At 46.8% G+C, this 21221-nt stretch overlaps 3 protein-coding genes across 3 annotated transcripts; 1 reads left to right on the top strand and 2 right to left on the bottom strand.

The window, feature by feature from the left end:
• Positions 1-1041: 1041 nt before the first annotated feature.
• On the top strand, positions 1042-6991 carry LOC310942237 (7SK snRNA methylphosphate capping enzyme-like). Its single transcript, XM_083907577.1, has 9 exons — positions 1042-1163; positions 1405-1776; positions 2308-2509; positions 2585-2633; positions 3536-3833; positions 3918-4497; positions 4587-4799; positions 6415-6523; positions 6666-6991. Exons 2-9 carry the CDS (start codon positions 1412-1414, stop codon positions 6716-6718), a joined length of 1869 nt encoding a protein of 622 aa, XP_083763703.1. The 5' UTR covers positions 1042-1163; positions 1405-1411; the 3' UTR covers positions 6719-6991.
• A 305-nt stretch (positions 6992-7296) lies between these two features.
• Positions 7297-10087, bottom strand: LOC310944295 (uncharacterized protein). Its single transcript, XM_083910026.1, has 6 exons — positions 9984-10087; positions 9823-9888; positions 8568-8672; positions 8288-8371; positions 8109-8210; positions 7297-7667 (listed from the first exon to the last, which is right to left on the bottom strand). The coding sequence occupies exons 1-6, from the start codon at positions 10035-10037 to the stop codon at positions 7446-7448; spliced, it is 633 nt and encodes a 210-aa protein (XP_083766152.1). The 5' UTR covers positions 10038-10087; the 3' UTR covers positions 7297-7445.
• Positions 10088-11877: 1790 nt separating this feature from the next.
• On the bottom strand, positions 11878-20575 carry LOC310942229 (semaphorin-4E-like; the record flags this gene model as incomplete). The annotated part of the gene is made up of 15 exons (XM_083907565.1): positions 11878-11944; positions 12037-12312; positions 12464-12776; positions 12857-12909; positions 12996-13153; positions 13591-13706; positions 13826-14015; positions 16932-17105; positions 17195-17337; positions 17552-17662; positions 18560-18659; positions 18767-18862; positions 18948-19010; positions 19269-19414; positions 20482-20575. The coding sequence occupies 15 exons, from the start codon at positions 20573-20575 to the stop codon at positions 11878-11880; spliced, it is 2100 nt and encodes a 699-aa protein (XP_083763691.1).
• Between the last annotated feature and the right edge of the window lie 646 nt (positions 20576-21221).

Here is a 21221-nt window from a genome sequence, read left to right as displayed (position 1 = left end):
CCTCGGTGCCGCCTGTCAGGCGCCACTCGTCCGCGGGACATTGTTGATGGACCGAGGTTCTCGCGTCGATTTGTCGTCAGTCGTAACTGTGACGTGTTCGCGACGCGTTAAAGTGGCTCTAATGCAGAACTGTGGCGCGTTAGCGTTGTTTCAGAGCCGCGGCTAGCGCGCGTTAAAGGAGGAAACAAGAGCCTGAGTGTTCGTGTTCGGCTGCGAAGCCAAACTCGGGGCGAAAACGTGCAGGAGCGAAGGGAACGGACGGTGGAGTTTGTTGAGCTAAAGGCTAAAAGTCAAACTTTGTTGATCAACTGTTTGTCGAACAGACTGTTTTGTGTTTTGATTGTTGTTTAGTGGTTTGAATATTATTATTATTACTATTTTTAAAAACAGTTTAATCGGTTACACTGTCGTGTTTTCGTGTTTACGATCAGGCACCGCTGAGGACGCACTCTCTCTGCCCGCCCGGACCCCCCTTTCTCCCGCCTCCTCGAGCTGTGGCCAATCACAGCGCGTCTCGGGACTGATTGGCCGTCTCGCGGGAGAGGCCGGAGCTGAGCTCGGCCGTCGATTGGTCAACACCGCAGTCGCTCACGTGGTCCCTGCTGCTTCTGTATAAATGTGTGGGCCTGAGCTCTCGAGCTATCAGTTAGCAGCTAGCGCAGCACACTTTATGTTCAAACTTAAGTACATGGCCGTTTTCCTGCACACATACACACACGTACACACTCTGCCACATGCACGCGCGTGCATGGACAGCTCGCGACGGGGGGGGGGCCTGAATTCACGCGCATTGCGGGGTTTTGCGCGCGGGTTGTGGTAACTGTTTGTCTTTGCGGGTGTGTTTGTGTGTTAGCGTCGCGCTAGTTGCTTCCTGCCAGTCTACTGGTGGTGGCTAACTGGAGTAGCTAACTGTTTACCTGCTAGTTTCTCACTGTGTTTGAATTATTCATGAGCGCGCTCCGTGATTGGTGGAGTCAGCCGCCTGGGCGGAGTTAGGTCTTTTTTTGGAGGGGGGGGGGATATGGGGGGTGGAGTCACGTACACACACATACGCAGCAGACCTATTTGTGTCACAAATACACACTTGGAGTGAAAGTGTGTGATTATATTGCAAACGGGGCGTGGTCACGGGAGGACAACAAGTTACTGGAGCGAGTAGGACGGTGAGTGTGACTGATTTATATATTCATTGATCACTATTAGATCAGTAATCATGATCGGGACATTGTTGACCTTTGACCCCACTTCAATGTTTACATGAGCGCTTGTCATATTTGTTTGCCTCGTGGTGAAAACGCTGCCTGTGTTTTGTAAACACAACAATATATTGATTGACAGGAAGTTTTCTTTTTTGAGGAGCCGATCAAATTAACCCCTCCCCCTTCTTCTGTCATTGGCTGAAAGGTGGAAGATGATGTCGCTAGACAAGGAGACGGTCCTCTCTCGCGAGGCGCCCGTCAAAGTCAGCCCCGCCTTCCCCGCTAACATGAACCTATCGGAGCAGCCGCAGCTGGCTAAGGTCCGCCCCCTCTGTCCGAATAATGGCCTTCAGCCGCCCAACAACAACAACACGCAGGCCACGCCTCTGCCGCAGACGCAGCGAATCGCAAAGAGGCGTTTCTCCATGGGCCCTGGCTTTAAGGGGCCCGCTAAGCGCCGCCGCCGCGCCAACAGCGACAGCCAATCGGAGCCAAGGCTCCCGAGTCACTTCCTGCTGGGCGGGAACATCTTTGACCCGCTGAACCTGAACTCGCTGCTGGACGAAGAAGTCAACAGGTGATAGAACACAGTATAATTTAAAAAATAATCCGTGACAGAACACAGTAGAACCTGTTGCAACAAGTTATAATCTGTAATAGAACATGTTTTGACATGTTCCAAGCTGTGTTGCTTGATAGAACATGAAGTCGCATGGTATAAGTATGTTATACTCTGTATTAGAGCATGTTAGCATAGTATAGTATATAGCTAGTATAGCTTATATACTATACTATGATAGTGTCAAGGTTACTATGTAGTGTCAACACATGTTAGAATATGTGTAAGAAAACGATAGAACGTGTCGTTAAACTGTTACTTACTGTTCACATTGTTATTAATAAACCTTAGTTAACGATTAATAATCTGCTATTTAAGTTAGCAACCGTTTTCAATCCTTATTTATGTTCATACAAGTTAGTAAACTTGACTCAAACAACGTCAGATGTTAATAAACTGTCGTTAAAAGTTTCAGCTCATGTTTGTTCTCGTAACTGCCGTCATTTTAAACGTATAAAAACGTGAGACTCCTCCCCTCTTCTTCCTCAGAGCGACCAATCAGGAGACACCAAAGTGCTCGCCCCTGCCGTCGCGGGGCCGAGACCCCGTAGAGATTCTAGTTCCGCGCGACATCACCGACCCCCTGAACCTGAAGGGGGGCGGGGGGGACGGGGAGGTGGAAGGCGGAGTCCTGCTGTCCCCCGTGAAGTCCAGGAGGAGACACAGAAACAGACACCATGGTGGAGGAGGAGGAGGAGGAGGAGGTGGAGGAGGTGGAGGAGGAGGAGGAGGAGATGCAGGAGGAGGTGGCGGTGGTGACGGGGAGAGGGAGGTGATACCTGCACGACTGTTTCCCTCCACAGCTTCACTGACAGGTGAGTCTCATCACACTGTGGACCGTGTTGCCTGCAGTACCACTGTTCACCACTGTTGGTGCTACAGTGACACGTCGCTAAAAGAATTTTTATATGTATAAATATATGTTCACATTTATATATGGCATTGGGCTGTGTTCATGTAAACATGCGATGTAAAGGACTAGCATGTTATAATAATATGTTCATTAGCTGCACAAAACATGCTAGCATGTTGATAACTTGACATGACCCAAGATACACATTTAATACATTTTGATAAACGTTGTCCTCAATGTCGTGTTAGCACTTTGATAGCCTGTAAACTTGTTATTAACACGCTAACTGTGATAAAGACAAAACAATCTGTGTACATGTTAGCATGTTACTAACTGGAAATGGTGTGTTTAAACTAGTCATTACGCGTTATTATAAGTTTTGATAAACCATGCTAAATTTCATGCTAGCGTTTTGAAAACCTGTAAACATGCTACATGCTAACGTGCTATTTACACAAAATCCTGTGTATAACATGTAAGTTGCATGTTAGCATGCTGATAACTTGAAATGACGCGTTTAAACCAATCATTAACACGTTATTATTAGTTTTGATAAACGTCATGCTAAATTTCATGCTAGCATTGCCATAACCTGAAAACATGCTACATGCTAAGGTGCTATTTACATTAAATACTGTGTGTGACATGTAAGTTTCATGTTGACAACTTGAGAAAGACATGTTAGCGTTGACTAGCGCTGGTTAATTTCATGCTAAGTGTCATGTTAGCATGTTGATAACATGTAATGTACACAAATATTTGTGAATAGCATTTAATATAATATTATAGATTATTATTAACCTGCTTTCAATAATGGGAGAATGTTAATAACATGTGTATAACGACTATATTCTACGATTGCAGTTCCTCTGTTGACCAGGGAGGGCAGTGTCACTGCGTCTCCTCTTCCCTGTGAGCTCAACACGGCCATCACGTGTCGTGACGACTTGGTTCCGCTCCCCGCACTCCCAAGGAGACACACGCATCCGCTGCCGGGCCCCGCCCACAAATCTAGTAACCAGGGCGACGGTCGCCAGCGGAGGCGGCGACGCACCACCTCGGTGAAGTTAGGAGACGCTGCCGCCAACGCTGTCACCGTGGCAACTGCGGCTCAATCGACCAAATTCCAGACGCCACTAGTGGGAGGAGCTAAAGCTGGCAGGTGAGTGTTGCGCAGGAAGTAAATTAAAAATTAAAAACGCTGTCATCTGATTGGATGACGTGATTTCTCTGCTGCCACCTGCAGGTGTGGAGGATGTCAGCTGTCCGCTCAGCCTCAACGGAGGAAGAAGGACAGACACCGCTACCAGCACGGCAACCACAACCGTTACTACGGCTACCACGGTTTCTACGGTGACAAGTGGGAGGGGCGGGTGGGCGAGGAGGAGGACCCGCGTCTCCACCTCCTGGAAGCCGATTGGTTCAGAGACAAGAGGGTGCTGGAGGTGGGCTGCGGCGCCGGTCACGTGGCGATAAGTGTCTCTCGGAGATTTGACCCCGCCCACGTCCTGGGAGTGGAGCTGGACGAGCGATTGGTCCGCGCCGCCAAGCAGAATGTCAGGCACTTCCTGTCACATGACCTGGTGGTGGAGGAGAGGAGGAGGAGGAGGAGGAGGAGGAGGAGCGGAGCGACGGGGGGAGAAGAGAAGGGGAAGGATGACGAGGAAGAAGAGTTGATGGAGGTGTTCCAGGGGGCGCTCTCGCTCCTCTCCTTCCCGCTGTCGTTCAGAGTGAGTCGGGGTCCCCTCTCGGCTCCTCCCCTTGTCCCTCCCCCCACCTCCTCCTCCTCCTCCTCCAGGTTCCCCAACAACATCACCTTCATCCAGGTGAGTTGATCAACGACCAATCAGCTTTGTCGGAATAATATATACGGTCGATTAGGCCGATGACGTCACAACTGTGACTCCGCCCACAGGGGGACTACGTGTCAGAGAAGGAGGCCTGGCCAGGGCGGGGCCAGTATGATGTCATCATGTGTCTGGGCGTGACCAAATGGATACAGCTGCAGTCAGGTGATGGGGGCGTGGTCAGACTCTTCAAGCGGGCCTATCAGAGTCTGTCTCCGGGCGGATTATTCATCCTGGAGCCGCAGCCATGGAGCAGCTACAGCCACAGCAAGAGGGCGTCGGTAATGTAACCCCGCAGTTTTCAAAATAAAAGTCTCACTTCCTGTTCATCTACTGTTTAAAAAAAAAAAAAAAAATAAGTCGCGGTTTTCATTCGTCCACATAAAAAAACACCCTGCAGTTTTCCACGTTTTCTCTACGACTCTGCAGTTTTCAAAATAAAAGCCTGTTTTCTATAACCGCATTAAAACAAGTCAGCAGTTTTCAAAATAAAAGGCTGTTTTAATATCCACACGAAAACAACCCTGAGGTTTTCAAAATAAAAGTTTGTTTTCTATAATCACACTAAAACAACTCCGCCCTTTTCAAAATAAAAGTTTGTTTTCTATAATCACACTAAAACAACTCCGCCCTTTTCAAAATAAAAGTCTGTTTTCTATACCCACACTTAAACAACTCTGCAGTTTTCAAAATAAAAGGCTATTTTCTATAACCACACTAAAACAACTCTGCAGTTTTCAAAATAAAAGGCTGTTTCCTATAACCACACTAAAACAACTGCAGTTTTCAAAATAAGAGACTGTTTTCTACATACGCACTCAAAAAACAACGGCATTTTTCAAAATAAAAGTCTGTTTTCTATACCCACACTGAAACAACTCTGCAGCTTTCAAAATAAAAGGCTGTTTTCTATAACCACACTAAAACAACTATGCAGGTTTCAAAATTAAAGGCTGTTTCCTATAACCACACTAAAACAACTCTGCAGTTTTCAAAATAAGAGACTGTTTTCTATATACGCACTAAAACAACTTTGAAGTTTTCAAAATAAAAGGCTGTTTTCCAAAATCACACTAAAACAACTCTGCAGTTTTCAAAATAAGAGACTTTTTTCTATATACGCATTAAAACAACTGCAGTTTTCAAAATAAAAGGCTGTTTTATATAACCACACTAAAACAACTCTGCATTTTTCAAAATAAAAGGCTGTTTCCTATAACCACACTAAAACAACTCTGCCGTTTTCAAAATAAAAGGCTGTTCTCTATAACCACACTAAAACAACTCTGCAGTTTTCAAAATAAAAGGCTGTTTTCTATAACCACACTAAAACAGCTCTGCAGTTTTCAAAATAAAAGGCTGTTTTCTATGACCACACCAAAAGAACTCTGCAGTTTTTCAAAATAAAAGGCTGTTTTCTATATACGCACTAAAACAACTGCAGTTTTCAAAATAAAAGTCTGTTTTCTATACCCACACTGAAACAACTCTGCAGTTTTCAAAATAAAAGGCTGTTCTCTATAATCACACTAACACCGCTCTGCAGTTTACAAAATAAAAGGCTGTTTTCTATATCCACACTGAAACAACTCTGCAGTTTTCAAAATAAAAGGCTGTTTTCTAAAATCACACTAAAACAACTCTGCAGTTTTCAAAATAAAAGGCTGTTTTCTATAATCACACTGTAACAACTCTGCAGTTTTCAAAATAAAAGGCTGTTTTCTGTGTCCACAGTAAAAGACGACCCTACAGTTTACAAAATCAAAGGCTTTGGCAACATTTAAACCTCAGTTTTCACTTTTTCAATCTCACTTTTTATTTGTCCACATGATAAAACTTGCTTCGGTGTGACCTGTGACCTCTGACCTCTGACCTCTGACCTCTTCTGTTTCCCAGGAGCGCACATATCGTAACTACAGGACCGTGAGGCTGAGACCTGAACAGTTCACCCGCTTCCTGACGGACACCGTGGGCTTCACCTCATACAGACTGCTCACACACACAGGTGCGGTTTGAGTGTGGCCTTTAGGGGGCAGTGTGGTTCTACTTTCAGTAAAATAAAACACTGGCTCAAGCTGAAATCAGCTGAGCATGATGGGAAATGAGGTCATCAGGATGACTCTGGTGCGTATGTGTGTGTTTCCCAGGTAACCAGCGACCGATCTACCTGTTCCACAAAGGCCACGCCCAGAGGAAGTGACGTCACGCAGCAGGAAGTGACGCGTCTTTTCCCTCAAGGTAGCTCATGCACTTGTTTCCGCGGCAGCAGAAACGAGAGCGCTGTAAGACTGTAAGCTCGCAGCCGATTGGCCGAACAGGTGACTCTTTGATGACCTCGCACAGCAGAGGAGAACACGATTGGTCGGCAGGGTTTTCTGAGGAGTGATCGGTCAACGCGGGCTCGTCACTTTGGACACTGGAGAGGAAGTGATGCGTGTCCGCGTCCGTCTTTTCAAAATAAGTTGTTTGTTTTTTTCCCCAAAAATATAGAGAATTTATCAGCTGTGGCTTCACTGTGTCGTCGTTTCTGTCACATGATCGACAAATCAAATAACCGATCGGGGCAGAGAAGTTGCGACTTGTTTTCTCTCGGTTGAAGAGATTTCATGTTCCTGTTTGCTTTCACAATAAAAGCTTTTGTAAAAATCCAGCGCAACAAAATTAAATTTGAATAATCAAAAAAAAAAAAAAAAGGACACAAAACTGTGGCGTTTATTTTTTTTATTATTCATCAAGATAAACTTTATTTTTGAGTTGTGTTTTTTTTGCTCTAGATGGCGCCGCTGAGGTGATATTTGATGTTATAATGTGGAAATTATTCTATGATGTTAAACACTTCACACAATATGCAGATGATTACGTTTGCTACGTGGAAATATACTTTTATAGTGAGAGAGGGAGGGGGGGATGGGGGGGCGTGGCCTCTGTTACAGGCCCAGTTCTAGCGCCGCCTCGTCGTCGTGGTAGCGGTAGTGGTCCGGCGTGTCGAAGGTTAGCTCGTTTTCTCGCTCCATGCTGTCCAACGGCAGAAACTGGCCGGCGTCGGCGATGACGTCGTCGTCCCCGACGTCTCCGCCCACTTCCGGCGTCGGAACGGCCTCCTTGGTTCTGGGTCGATCCAGAAGTTGGGCAAGGTTCAACAACAGCGCCTGTGAGGGGGGTGGAGTCAGAGAGGCAGATGGTTCACGGGTTTAGACCTAGCAGAGCCCTAGTAGGCTACATTAAATAAGCTAACATCGATGTTTACGTTGGCGTGTGCCGGGAAGCGTTAGCTTAACTGGATGCTTCCGGCTCAGCTGTTTTGGTACGACGACGTGGTTTTCGCTTGCACCTTGTTAGCTTCTTGTTTTAGCGTTAAATGGTCCCACACTTTGGGACACTTTTTCTGCCTATTATGGGCTATTATTTCACTCTCCGCCGTCGCGCCAGCTGAAATCCGGACGTTCGGTTTGCTCGGATCGCTCGAGTAATCGTCGCAGCCCCTAGCTTTGTCCGAACCTCGTTCGCCCTGACCACACCTGATTGGTCCGTACTTGAATTTGATTGCTTCTGCCTAGACCTCACTGAACCGTACTGATTGGCGTGATCACCTTGTGCTGGATCTCCACGCTGTCGTCTCCGGTCTCGTCCGTTCCCGTCCTCGCCAAAGCCGGTTCGTTGAGCCACGGATCAACGCTGTTGTTACTAGGAGACTAGCAGACACATGCTAAGCTAACACACGTCACATGACACAGAATTGAGCTGAAAGCGTTATGTCGATGGAGCTCACCTCCTGGGACCAGTCCATCTTCTCCTGGTTCTCCCGGAGAAGATGGTTCTCCTGGTTCTGTCGCTCTCTCACTTGTTGAGGACCCTGTGCAAAATAAATCAAGACAGTCACACTGAGGCGTTTTTGAGCTGCAGCTCCACTTCTGTCCAGCAGGTGGAGCTCTGCTCACACTGAAGCTGGTGTCGGTTCAGGTTGCAGCAGATGAACTGTGCTTTGTTTGTTTTAAAAAAAAAAATAAGAAGCTGAAGCTCGTGGGTGATGTACGAGGTGTGAGTCTGACCTCTGAACTCTGGCTCGACTCTGATGAAGCCGACGATGAAGAGGAGGAGGAGGAAGAGGAGGAGGAGGAGTCAGCCTGTTGATTGATGGCGGTGGTGGTGTCGGGCTGCAGACACACCAACATTATCACAATGTTTGTGTGTGTGTGTGTTTCTATTTAATACGTCTCGAGGACATTTTCTGACCTTGGTTGAGTTTTTGGTTGTTGTTTTTTTTTTAAGGACCAGTCGTCGTCATGGAGACCAAAAACCTGGTCCTCATTCTGACGAACTGAATTGCGGTTATGGTGAAGTTTAACGGACGCGCATGCAAGTCTTACAATTGATGAGAAACTGTGTAGAAGTACAACTTCCTGTTTGGCACACTTCCCAAAGATGTCATTCAAGCTAACCCTAACCCCAACTCCAACCCTCACCCTAATCCTTTAATAAAATTCAACTTCAATAGAAGGCATCATTAACCCACACCAAAGCCCATGGAGAAAATCAGTGATTTTAACATCACAGTAACCTCAGTGACTCAAACTGACCACACGAGGCAGCACCCTGTGCAGGACTGGTCCTGGTCCTGGTCCTGGTCCTGCAGGTTGTGTTGTTCTCTCGCTCCGATTCGGCGTCTTTTATTGTCCGTTCGTAGGAAGTGAAGATGTCGTCGCGCTCCCCTCTGACCCCGCCCCCCCCCCCCTCCCACTGACAGCCCACCATCAACACAAACAACAAACCCCCTCGTCTCTGCGCTGTGTAGAAGTACAACTTCCTGTTAGGCACACTTCCCAAAAATGTCATTCAAGCTAACCCCAACCCTAACTATAACCCCAACCCTAACTCTAACTCTAACCCCAACTCTAACCCTAACTCTAACCACAACTCTAAGTCTAACCCCAACTCTAACCCTAACTCTAACCACGACTCTAAGTCTAACCCCAACTCTAACCCTAACTCTAACCACAACTCTAACCACAACTCTAACCCTAACTCTAACCACAACTCTAAGTCTAACCCTAAGTCTAACCCCAACTCTAACCCAAACCCCAACTCTAACTCTAACCCCAACTCTAACCCTAACCCTAACCCCAACCCTTTTTTAAAATTCAAATGAAATGGAAGGTATCATCACCCCACACCAGAGCCCATGGAGAAAATCAGTGATTTTAAATATCACAGTAACCTCCGTGACTCAAACTGACCACACGAGGCAGCACCCGCGCGTCCCCGTGAGCCTCGTTACGGCCTTAAGACGATCGGATCAACACTCACCGTGACTTCGACCGGTTCTTGTTGAGGAAGGAAGTGAACGGCCACGTCGCCATGGTCGCCTGCTGTCTGCACACACAATGAATGAGTGAATGAGTGAGTGAGTGAGTGAGTGAACCGCGGCTAACCCAATCAGGAGCGAAGGACTCGTGGCGGGTTCTTACAGGAGCAGCGAGGTTCTGGTCCAGCAGACCGACGATCAGCAGAAACATCCACATCCTGGGGAAGGTCGGTGTTGATCGGTCCTGGTCCTGGTTTGGTCCTGGTCCTGGTCCTGCCGGTTGTGTTGTTCTCTCTCGCCGATTCGGCGTCTTTTATTGTCCGTTCGCAGGAAGCGAAGCTGTCATCGCGCTGCCCTCTGACCCCGCCCCCTGACCCCGCCCCCCTCCCACTGACAGCCCACCATCGACACAAACAACAAACCCGCTCGTCTCTGCTCGGCGTTCAAAACAACTCGAGAAAACAAGTGTTTCACATTCAATCTCACTTAAAGGGACAGTGCACTTTTAAACTCACTCACTCACTCACTCACTCACGCCAAAGTCCATAGAGAAAACCAGCGATTTAACGCCACGGCACACAGGAGTTGTTGATCCACTTCGGCCTCCGTTACTAAGTTCGAGTTGTTTTTTGTGCTTCTTTTGTGTTTGAAATGCTTCATTCCAACTTACGTCAGTGACGCAAAGTGACCACACGAGGCAGCAGTAGACCGGCAGCTCCTAAAATCGCACATTTTCTCTATGGAGTTTGCAGGGAAATCGTAGCTTAAGCTGATGTACGTCATAAGGCAGGAGTTCTGTTAGATTGCAACCTCACGTTTTAATAAAGAAATGCCATTATTAGATGTTTAATTTTCATTATATTTGCATATGTATCGTTTCTATTTTTTTGCATATTTCATATTCCAAGCGTGGATGTCTGCTGTCCACATACTTTTGGCCGCGATCTGTGTTCCACATCTGTGTTTATCAGCGAGACGGAGCTGTGGTGAACCAGCGCCAACGCAGCAACAACAACAACAACAACACGTCCAACTGACAGCGAACACATTTCATCATCACCAGCAGGGGGAGGAGTGACAGATTTACTGCCCCACACACACACACACACACACAAACACACAGAGTATAAATCTGCGTTTCAAACACTGACACTGAAAAAACAACCAGAGGAACTCACTTTCTCTGTGTGATTATGTTTAATTTACACAAATACAACAAAACCGATGAAGCAGTGTGATTGTACGTCGTTTTTGAGAAGCGAACGCCGGTGCTTTTTGTTACTTTGTACCGATTCGCGTCACTTTGAATGAATTGGTGGCAAATTTCGGTAATTCGGTCATTTCGGAGCGCGAGAGTGCGAGAGCTACGCGCCGACGGCACGACAGCGATCATGGCGAATGTCATATTTGCGACACGAAATGCAAGACGGGGCCCGGGGGAAACGCCTCAAACACGGGATTTATTTACAAAGCTGAAGAATGTACCGTTTTTGACTCGTGGAAACTGCTGCTAACGCTAGCAGTGCTACTACTAGCAGCACTAGTTTACTGATTATTTTATTTTATATTGCTGCCACTTGTGCGCTGCTGGGAATCTAATTTCCCCCGAGTGAGTCATCCCAAGGGATCAATAAAGTCAAGTGTTAGCAGCTAGCAGTGCTACTAGCACTGCTTGCTAGTAGCAACACCCCTGAAGCCAAATGAATCTGCCTCAAAGTCTAAGCACTGCTAGCTTAGACTTTTAGCAACACCCCTGAAGCCAGATGAATCCGCCTCAAAGTCTAAGCACTGCTAGCAGTGCTACTAGCACTGCTTGCTAGTAGCAACACCCCTGAAGCCAAATGAATCTGCCTCATCGACACGTTCAGGTAATTCTCAGTTAACTAACTAGGTGAGTAAGTCGTTGACCTGGTCCTAAATGTTCTATATTTATTTCTAACTAACATGTATTTACTGTTCTTAAATCTTATTAAAAGTACTGAAATTATTGGTACCATAATTCCAGATACCGGAATCGGGTTCAGTTATGAACAGTACCCGACCCTAACCCAAGGCCCTCAGGTTGGAACTGGGTTGCCGTAGTCGGATGGTACTGCGTTTAACGGCATTTTAGCTCTTGGCATACTGAATTACACGTAGGACAAGTCAACCTTCAGGATCTAAGGGATCTCAGGATCTAAGGGATCTCAGGATCTAAGGGATCTCAGGATCTATACCTTCGCCGAAGGAAGCGGAAACCTGCCGTCTTGGATGCCATTAAACGCAGCATCATCCAACTCTCGTTGACGTGGACGAAGGAATCCGCAGGGACCTGGTCCTCGCGGTTGCGCCCGTGTCGTCCAAGCGCAACTGGGACGTTAGCCAACGCCGCGAGCCAAAACACATTCTCTGTCACGAAGTCTCTGTCCTCATAGGAGTTCTCAAAGGAACGGGGAGAGGAGACCAGTTCCCGAGGAGGCCGCTGTGTCTCAGCTCCGCTCAGGGACTTCGTTCTGTGGTTTTTTCGCGCATTTGCAAGCTGAACACAGGTGGCCTTTGTAAAAGTTCCAAGCCAAAATAACGACGAGCAAAGTCACAACGGGCACCACCACGCCCAGACACGGCATCACACGTGTATCACATTTATCACATATATTATCACACGTTTCGCACACCTCCGTGACACACACTGCACACCGGGCGACTGAGATTTGGTACTCGGCCACAGTAGTGGCGTGCTCGCGGCGGCTTTTTGAGCGCTCCACAGCCAGGCAGCGGTACAGACCGCCGTCGCTCTCTAAGGCGTCGAGAATGAGCAGCTTGTCCTTTAGCTGCTGGACGCGTTCTGAAAGGACCACGGGGCCGTTGTCGTGCTCCCACTTGGTTTTTGCCAAGTTGGAGGGCGGCGGGCACCTGAGGATCAGGTTGCCACCTGGCCAGGTGGACAGAGGCTCCGAAACGTTGGGAAACCCGGGATCTGAAAACAAAACGTGAGAAGATCGGTCGGTGGAAATGTCCGGGATGTTCTGATTTGAACTACGTCGATGGAACACTCACCTGCACGTGGGCAAAGAGAGGCATTTCCTTCTTGGACACTCTGGATGAGCCCTCTAAAGCAGAAGACGAATCAATTTAAGTTTAACTGCAACTAGCTTTAGCGGTGCTCGCGCCGTACGCGTGTGGAACATCTGCCTACCTTGGCGACTCCGAAATGGCGACACATCTTCCGCCAACGTTGTCCCAGCCACAGTACGGGTCTCTTGCTAGAACACAGTCCATACAGGACGGCGACCTCTCACAACTGGCCAGTGGTATCTGTGCTACTCCAGAGTCTGACGCTCCATACAGCTGACGCTGTGTACATTTGAGCCGTCAGAAACGGGACAATTCAGTTTTCTACATCCAGACTTAGGGCCCATTCCAATTCCTATCTTAACCCTCAAGCTCAACCCTTAATCTTAACTGGCCCTCAAAACCAAGTGTTGAGGGTTATTTTGTCACTTGGAAATGGGACACCCCTTAAATGCAGATAGCAGTGCTACTTAATTTGTAGCGTACTCGTTTCGCTGCTTTCGGCGCCATCTTTGTTATGTCAAAACACGCAATGCATCCTGGGTAGCCCTTCTCCCAAGGGTGGTCTCGGAAAATCTCAATATTGAGGGCGATACAGCCCCTGAACTAAATTTTTCTGAGAATCGGGACAGCACTTGCACTAGTGGGAGAGGGCATTTTTGAGATTGAGGGTTAAGCAAGGAATTGGAATTCACCCTTGATTTCATTTCATTTCTTACCGTGACGCTTGAAATTTTCAGACTTCTGATTGGTTCCCGGTGCGGGAACAGTTGAATTTCCTCAATGATGAACATCTCCCCATCATAGTTCACGGCTTTCAGGATAGTGCCGTCCACTTTTTTGCGAGAAAACACGGGAGAAACATGTCATATTATTCGTTTGCTTTATCGTGTAAGATCTGATTCCGTCGAAACAATCAAAGGCAGCAAATTGAAATAAACGTCGTTGAAGTACCTGTGCCTATAAACATCACCGAGTACGTCGCGCCATCTGCGGCCTCGATTTGGTTCGCGACGATGTGCGTAAATGTAGTTCCCCTTCGCACCAGCAGGGGCCTCCCTCCTACTGGCTGGATGGGCGCGTCCATCAGGTAATGCTCTTTCAAAAATACAACGGTGGCGTCTGAGATAGTCGTCTTGGCACACTGATGCGAGAAGAGGTCACCGGAAGAACAAAGAAGAACAGTTTCCCTTTAAGATGTTGATTTGTTGAATCGGCCTATGTCGAACTTTAGTCTCCATACAGTGCACAACACTTAACCAGTCCAGTCGGTGGTGCACTAGATGCTAACAATGTCAACCTGGCCGAGTACCTGCACGTACAAATCGGTACTAAAATGTAGTGTTTCCATCATGGTGTGGTACGGTTCGGTTTGGAATCATAAAGCCGTGGGTTCTCAGGCTTGCGAGAACAGTACCTTTACTTGGTAGGCGGGGGGTGTGGACTGTGCCCGATGGCCGCATAGCTTTATTTCCCCTTCTCGGTTTGTGGTCGGCCACAAACACGCCTATAGCTCTAGTTAGCACACTAATTAGCGCTTTAGCACGAGTTGAATATTTGGTGGGACTTTTGCTCCAAATGAGGAGCGTCTACGTCGTTGTGATGGCGTGTGGAGATTCCGAGATTTAATCTGCCAGTTCAAAATCTACGGATGGATGATCCTAGGTTTAATCTGGAAGTTCAAACTCCCTGATCCCAGGTTTAATCCTGAACACCAAAACTCCACGATCCCAGATTTAATCTGGAACATCAAACTCCATGATCCCAGGTTTAATCTGGAACATCAAACTCCATGATCCCAGATTTAATATGGAAGTTCAAACTCCATGATCCCAGATTTAATATGGAAGTTCAAACTCCATGATCCCAGGTTTAATCTGGAACATCAAACTCCATGATCCCAGATTTAATATGGAAGTTCAAACTCCATGATCCCAGGTTTAATCTGGAAGTTCAAACTCCATGATCCCAGGTTTAATCTGGAACATCAAACTCCATGATCCCAGGTTTAATCTGGAACATCAAACCCCATGATCCCAGATTTAATATGGAAGTTCAAACTCCATGATCCCAGGTTTAATCTGGAACATCAAACCCCATGATCCCAGATTTAATATGGAAGTTCAAACTCCATGATCCCAGGTTTAATCTGGAACATCAAACTCCATGATCCCAGATTTAATATGGAAGTTCAAACTCCATGATCCCAGGTTTAATCTGGAACATCAAACTCCATGATCCCAGGTTTAATCTGGAACATCAAACCCCATGATCCCAGATTTAATATGGAAGTTCAAACTCCATGATCCCAGGTTTAATCTGGAACATCAAACTCCATGATCCCAGGTTTAATATGGAAGTTCAAATTCCATGATCCCAGATTTAATATGGAAGTTCAAACTCCATGATCCCAGGTTTAATCCTGAACACCAAAACTCCACGATCCCACATTTAATCTGGAACATCAAACTCCATGATCCCAGGTTTAATCAAGAACATCAAACTCCACGATCCCAGATTTAATATGGAAGTTCAAATTCCATGATCCCAGGTTTAATATGGAAGTTCAAACTCCATGATCCCAGGTTTAATCCTGAACATCAAACTCCATGATCCCAGGTTTAATCCTGAACATCACAAAGTGTTCAGGAGTCACAAAGTTAGCTTCTCTAGCGCCCAGTTAGACGACTGTCATGTACCGTACCGTGGTGAAAACAAGGCGAGAAAACACAAATGAGGGCAATTTTCCAGACATCACTGCTGAAATGAATGTGAGATGGAGTATAGGGGGCGCTGAACTGCGGAAACACTTGACTGTACAGTAGATGAATACAGGGCACCAAAACGCACAAACTGTACGATGACAGACTCACAGTTCCGGGCCAACGTCGGGGGACAGTTGAAGCACTTTTTGTCCACTTATCCGCATGGGGGGTACAACTGACTTTAGTTTTGTAGTGCTCGCGTCCAAACACTTCGTTGATGTCGGACACCCGGTACACACACACGGCAGACGTGTGTGATGTTTTCCTGCAAAGCACCAACAAACAAACAAAATGTGGGTTAAGTTGTGCGTTCAAGACAATCGGAGGCGTGTTCACGCTGCAAAGGTTTCACTGGACCCCGAAGAGTTTGAAGGCCGTTGGCCTTTGAGCATCAACCGTCAACCTTGAAATATTCAAAGACAAGACCAAGGGTGGTTTTCAACTCCTTGTTTAACCCTCAATCTCAAAAATGCGCTCCCTCTAGTGCAAGTGCTGTCCCGATTCTCAGAAAAAACTAAGTTGAGGGCCAAGTTTAAGGGCTGTATCGCCCTCAATATTGAGATTTTCCCAGACCACCCTTGGGAACGAGGGCTACCCAGAATGCATTGCGTGTTTTGACGTGTTTATGGTGCCGAAAAGCAGCGACGTAAATGTGTTCTTCTTCTTCTTCTTCTTCTTTTTTGGAGTTGACAGACTGGACGCAGCTTTCGCGTTATTCTGCCCCCCCGCAGTCTGAAGACGTATCTGCATTTAAGGGGTGTCCCATTTCTAAGTGACAAAATAACCCTCAACACTTGGTCTTAAGGGCCAGTTAAGATTAAGGGTTGAGCTTGAGGGTTAAGATCAAGGGCTAAGATAGGAATTGGAATTGGCCCCAAGTCCCTCCCGATAAGTCCTAGACCCCAATGACGAAGATTTAATATGGAAGTTCAAACTCCATGATCCCAGGTTTAATCCTGAACATCACAAAGTGTTCAGGAGTCACAAAGTTAGCTTCTCTAGCGCCCAGTTAGACGACTGTCATGTACCGTACCGTGGTGAAAACAAGGCGAGAAAACACAAATTGAGGGTTAAGGTTGAGGGTTAAGATAGGAATTGGAATTGGCCCCAAGTCCCTCCCGATAAGTCCTAGACCCCAGTGACGACTCAAGCCACCCCAAAACTACCAGAAGGGAAGACGGTAGCCAAACCCCAAATTAGCTAGCAGATACACCTGGCACAAAACATCTTCAGGAAGTAAACTATTCTCTTATTGTTCCGAGACGAACTAATTAGCATGTTTGTTCAGTTCAGACGTACGACTGCTGTGTAAAGATGCCGTAGAACAAGCAGTCGCCCTGGGGTTCACACCAAAGGTAAGTGTCCTGGATAATGTACGGCAGCTCAGAATTCGGCACCGGACAGTCCATTCTGGCCTTCATGAAGGACGTAAACTTCTTCTGCAGAACCTTCGCACCTCCGGGATCCTCCTGCGAGCACGGACACACACACACACCGTAAGACGTGTTGTTGACGTGCTGTGGCAATATCACGAAACGGAGATTTAACGCAAGGTCACCTTGCAGATACGGGCCACGCGGGAGACGGTCATGCTCAAGCAGTCGCACTCCACAGGCTTCTCGCTGAAGAACAAGTAAACCATGCCAAAGCTGCTGTTCTCCGCCGCGGGGATCTGAGCCATGGACACAAAGTTGGGGTTTGCTGTGGAAAGGAGAACAAAACATGAAGTCCCGCTATGTTTTATGACGAAATGTTGCGGACGTAAATTCAAAGTATTTGAATTTCTAGCAAGGGTCCAGACAGCAGTGCAGTAGCTAGCATTGTTGCCTTCGCGAGAAATCCCAACTGGAGTTCAATGTGGAGTGTGATACCGTTTGTTGAGTTGAATTCAGAAGGGGGGAAAAAAAATGCTTACTGTCTTGGAAGGATTTCGTAGATTCAGTGCGTAGGAAGGAGGGAAAGTTGCGACACAGAAGAGGTTCAGTCGCCCGGAATTTTGTATTAGCAGCTGTGTACAGGGTGTTACCTGGTGAAACAAGACAGAAAACACAAGTTGAAGCGGACATCGCCGCGTTCTAGTCGAACGGGTTCAGCCGCTGGCTCCGTTGTCGCTAGCCTGCCGTCTGTGGCTGGCGTTAGCCGTGTGGCTAACTTTCGGCTGGTCAGCTCACAGTCCACAGTGACTGAGACAAAGGACAGACAACACAAGAAGAAGCTTTGGTTGTGGAAGAGAGAGGTCTTGTTGTTGTTGTTGTTGTTGACCTGGTCCTAAACATTTAAGCTGTATTTCTAACTAACGTTTTATGTTTATGTTTTATATTGTTTCATACTGAGAAGTGTAGACTACCGTTTGGTAGCGGTGCCGAATTCCAGATACCAATATCGGTATCGCTACCAAACGGTAGTCTACACTTCTCAGTTTCAATGTTGTATTAAGATTTAAGAACAGTAAATAAACAAACATTAAAAACGTTAGTTAGAAATACGTCTTGAACATTTAGGACCAGGTCAACAACAACAAGACCTCTCTCTGTCTGCCCTTTGTCTCAGTCACTGTGGACTGTGAGCTGACCAGCCGAAAGTTAGCCACACGGCTAAGGCTAGCCACAGACGGCAGGCTAGCGACAACCGAGCCAGAGGCTGAACCCGTTCGACTGGGACGCGACGATGTCACGGCTCGTTTCCTGCGGCGACATGGGGCAACAAAAAAAAGACACGCAAATGTTGGCAGCATCAGCTACAAAGGCTAGCGATGCTACTAACGGGTGCTTCATCGGGGTTTGAGGCGTTTTCCCCCGGGAAACTTCAAATTCTGCCAAAGTCATTCTCTGGTAAGACACTGGTACTCTTAGACAAGTACTTAGACTACCAGAAGACGGCCAATCAGAATGCGTGTGGTTGAAGACCTTCGACGGCTACTCACCGTCCATCAGGGAGGCAAAACCCTGCGCAGGATTATACGGACAACTCTTGTCTCCGCTCACTGGATTCTTGGCCAGAGTCAGGGTTCCATCTGAAAACGTCTTAAACACACAGAGACAACGACGCCTTTAAATCCTGAAAGACTCAAACTAGCTCGAGAGCCCCGACGTAGACGACCGCCCGGCAAGTTTGAACCGTTCGTTCTTACCATGTTGTCGCACTGTGGATCGTATGCTCTGGTGCCACAAACGTACATCACGTCGTCGGCCATCTTGTGCAGCACCTTGATGTGGTTCTTGCATGCCTGCGGGGAAGCGTTTTGGAGACGACGTTGGCGACACGCGGCGTCAAACGGCCACGTCGGCAGGAGTTGAAGTGAAGGAACTCACCTGAGGATTTTTCCCTTTGTCTTGACACATGCGCCACTCGGCATCCGTCACCTCCCATTTGACCTACGAGAGCAACGACAGCTGTGTTTTACGGCTTTTATTCATCGCAGACGGTCATCGCGCGGCGGCTTTTCCCGTTTTCCGCGCTGCCAGGGAAGCGGTCCCGCCAAAGTAACCGCTGCCAAACGGCCGTTTCGTTGTGAACGTCACAAACTGGGGGGTTTCCGGATGGCGCGATTACAAGCGACGTACGGAGCGATTTACGAGGACGCCTCGGGCGACCCGGAGTTAGCGCAGTTTTTCTGTTGCGTTTTTTCTTACCGAAGCTCGTTTGGTGGAGATGTTGTCGAGGTCCAGAGCCAACAGCGTATCTCTGGCGCCGAGCACCAGCAGGTCCAGGTCTTCTCTCAGCAACATGGTGGAGTAGTTGACGACGCCGTCTTCGCGGAACAGCTTAGCGTCGGCCTCTGGTGGCAGAAAAAAAAGCACCGACTCGTTATTTGGCAACTGCCAAATGGGGGCATTTTTGTTCCTTTATTCGCACCGACTTTACATACATCGCAATTCATATTGCTAAGCAATTAAATCATTGATTGGCAATATGAATTTACCAATAACCAGTAAATGTTTTAATCCAAGGTTTCCCACCCCAGAATAAGGCCACAAACACGCCTATAGATCTAGTTAGCGCTCTAATTAGCGCTTTAGCACGAGTTGAATTTTTGGTGGGAGTTTTGCTCCAAATGAGGAGCGTCTACGTCGTTGTGCTGGCGTGTCGAGATTCCGAGATTTAATCTGCGAGTTCAAAATCTACAGATGGATGACCCCAGATTTAATCTAAAAGTTCAAACTCCATGATCCCAGATTTAATCTGAAACCTTAAACTCCATGATCCCAGGTTTAATCCTGAACATCAAACTCCATGATCCCAGATTTAATCTGAAACCTTAAACTCCATGATCCCAGGTTTAATCCTGAACATCAAACTCCATGATCCCAGATTTAATCTGAAACCTTAAACTCCATGATCCCAGGTTTAATCCTGAACATCAAACTCCATGATCCCAGATTTAATCTGAAACCTTAAACTCCATGATCCCAGGTTTAATCCTGAACATCAAAACTCCATGATCCCAGCTTTAATCTGGAAATTAAAACTGGGATCATGGAGTTTAATCCTGAACATCAAACTCCATGAACCCAGGTTTAATCTGGAACATCAAACTCCATGATCCCAGGTTTAATCCTGAACATCAAAACTCCATGAACCCAGCTTTAATCTGGAAATTAAAGCTGGGATCATGGAGTTTAATCCTGAACATCAAACTCCATGATCCCACATTTAATCTGGAAATTCAAACTTCATGATCCCAGCTTTAATCCTGAACATCAAAATCCATGATCCCAGTTTTAATCCTGAACATCAAACTCCATGATTCCACATTTAATCCTGAAGCTAAAAAAAGATAAGTTGATCTTCATACTGTATTCAAAAGCAAAAGACAAAGCTAACGTTGTGCTAACGCTAACGCACCTCGGTGGGACACATATCTGCGGGGGACACAGTCCGGTGGCGTGGCCCTGACCGCGGTCAGCAGCCAAAACGTGGTGAGGAACCGCAGATCCATGGCTCGGTCCAAATCATTAACGCACACGACTCTGAATCCTCGTCCTCTTGGTTAGTTAGCTTGTTTGTCAGCTTGTTTTCCTTTCATCCTGTCAGATCAAAGTGGTATGACCCGTCAACTGGTCACGGGGCTTTGAAGGAAACTGAACTCCACGATCCTCCGATGTAATCGTGATATTACAAATATATTAAATATATATATATATATATATACAAGGAAGGAAACTGCATGAGACTGGATTTTAATCCTGGATTTTAAAATCCTTGAAATTCATAATCCAGAAAGTCTATGATTTAATCCTGAGGTTTAACAAACCACATTCCTGGGATTAATACTCGAGTTGATGATGATGATGATGATGATGATGAAGGAAGTAATGCAACATTAACGCAGTAAAACACAATCATCATCTTCGTGTGTGTGTGTGTGTGTGTGTGTTCTTGTACTTGCGGCATACTGAGGACCACTGAGGGTTTTTAACCAACAAAGTGAGGTCATTTTTACGGAGTGAGGACATTTTGGCCGATCCTCACTTTGTTTTCATTGAAATCACTTCCTTAGGTTGCTACAACATATTATACTCAACTTTTATGTCAAAATTTGGACAAAATTATTTTTTCAAATTTTCGTCGACATAGTATAGTAT

Source organism: Microchirus variegatus, assembly GCF_963457635.1.
Source record: "Microchirus variegatus genome assembly, chromosome: 2".
Taxonomy (NCBI): domain Eukaryota; kingdom Metazoa; phylum Chordata; class Actinopteri; order Pleuronectiformes; family Soleidae; genus Microchirus; species Microchirus variegatus.
Note: the sequence above shows the minus strand (reverse complement) of the source record. Positions and strands in the feature narration are given on the sequence as shown.

Bases quoted from the DNA above. Each gene is read 5' to 3' on its own strand.
- LOC310942237 (XM_083907577.1), top strand. From the start codon at position 1,412: ATGATGTCGCTAGACAAGGAGACGGTCCTCTCTCGCGAGGCGCCCGTC. The intron at 2,510-2,584 runs GGAGGAGGAGGA...GGTGACGGGGAG, and splicing joins GACACCATGGTGGAGGAGGA to AGGGAGGTGATACCTGCACG. The intron at 2,634-3,535 runs GTGAGTCTCATC...CTACGATTGCAG, and splicing joins CTCCACAGCTTCACTGACAG to TTCCTCTGTTGACCAGGGAG.
- LOC310944295 (XM_083910026.1), bottom strand. From the start codon at position 10,037: ATGTGGATGTTTCTGCTGATCGTCGGTCTGCTGGACCAGAACCTCGCT. The intron at 8,372-8,567 runs GTCAGACTCACA...TATTTTGCACAG, and splicing joins AGTCGAGCCAGAGTTCAGAG to GGTCCTCAACAAGTGAGAGA. The intron at 8,211-8,287 runs GTGAGCTCCATC...TGTGTCTGCTAG, and splicing joins AGATGGACTGGTCCCAGGAG to TCTCCTAGTAACAACAGCGT.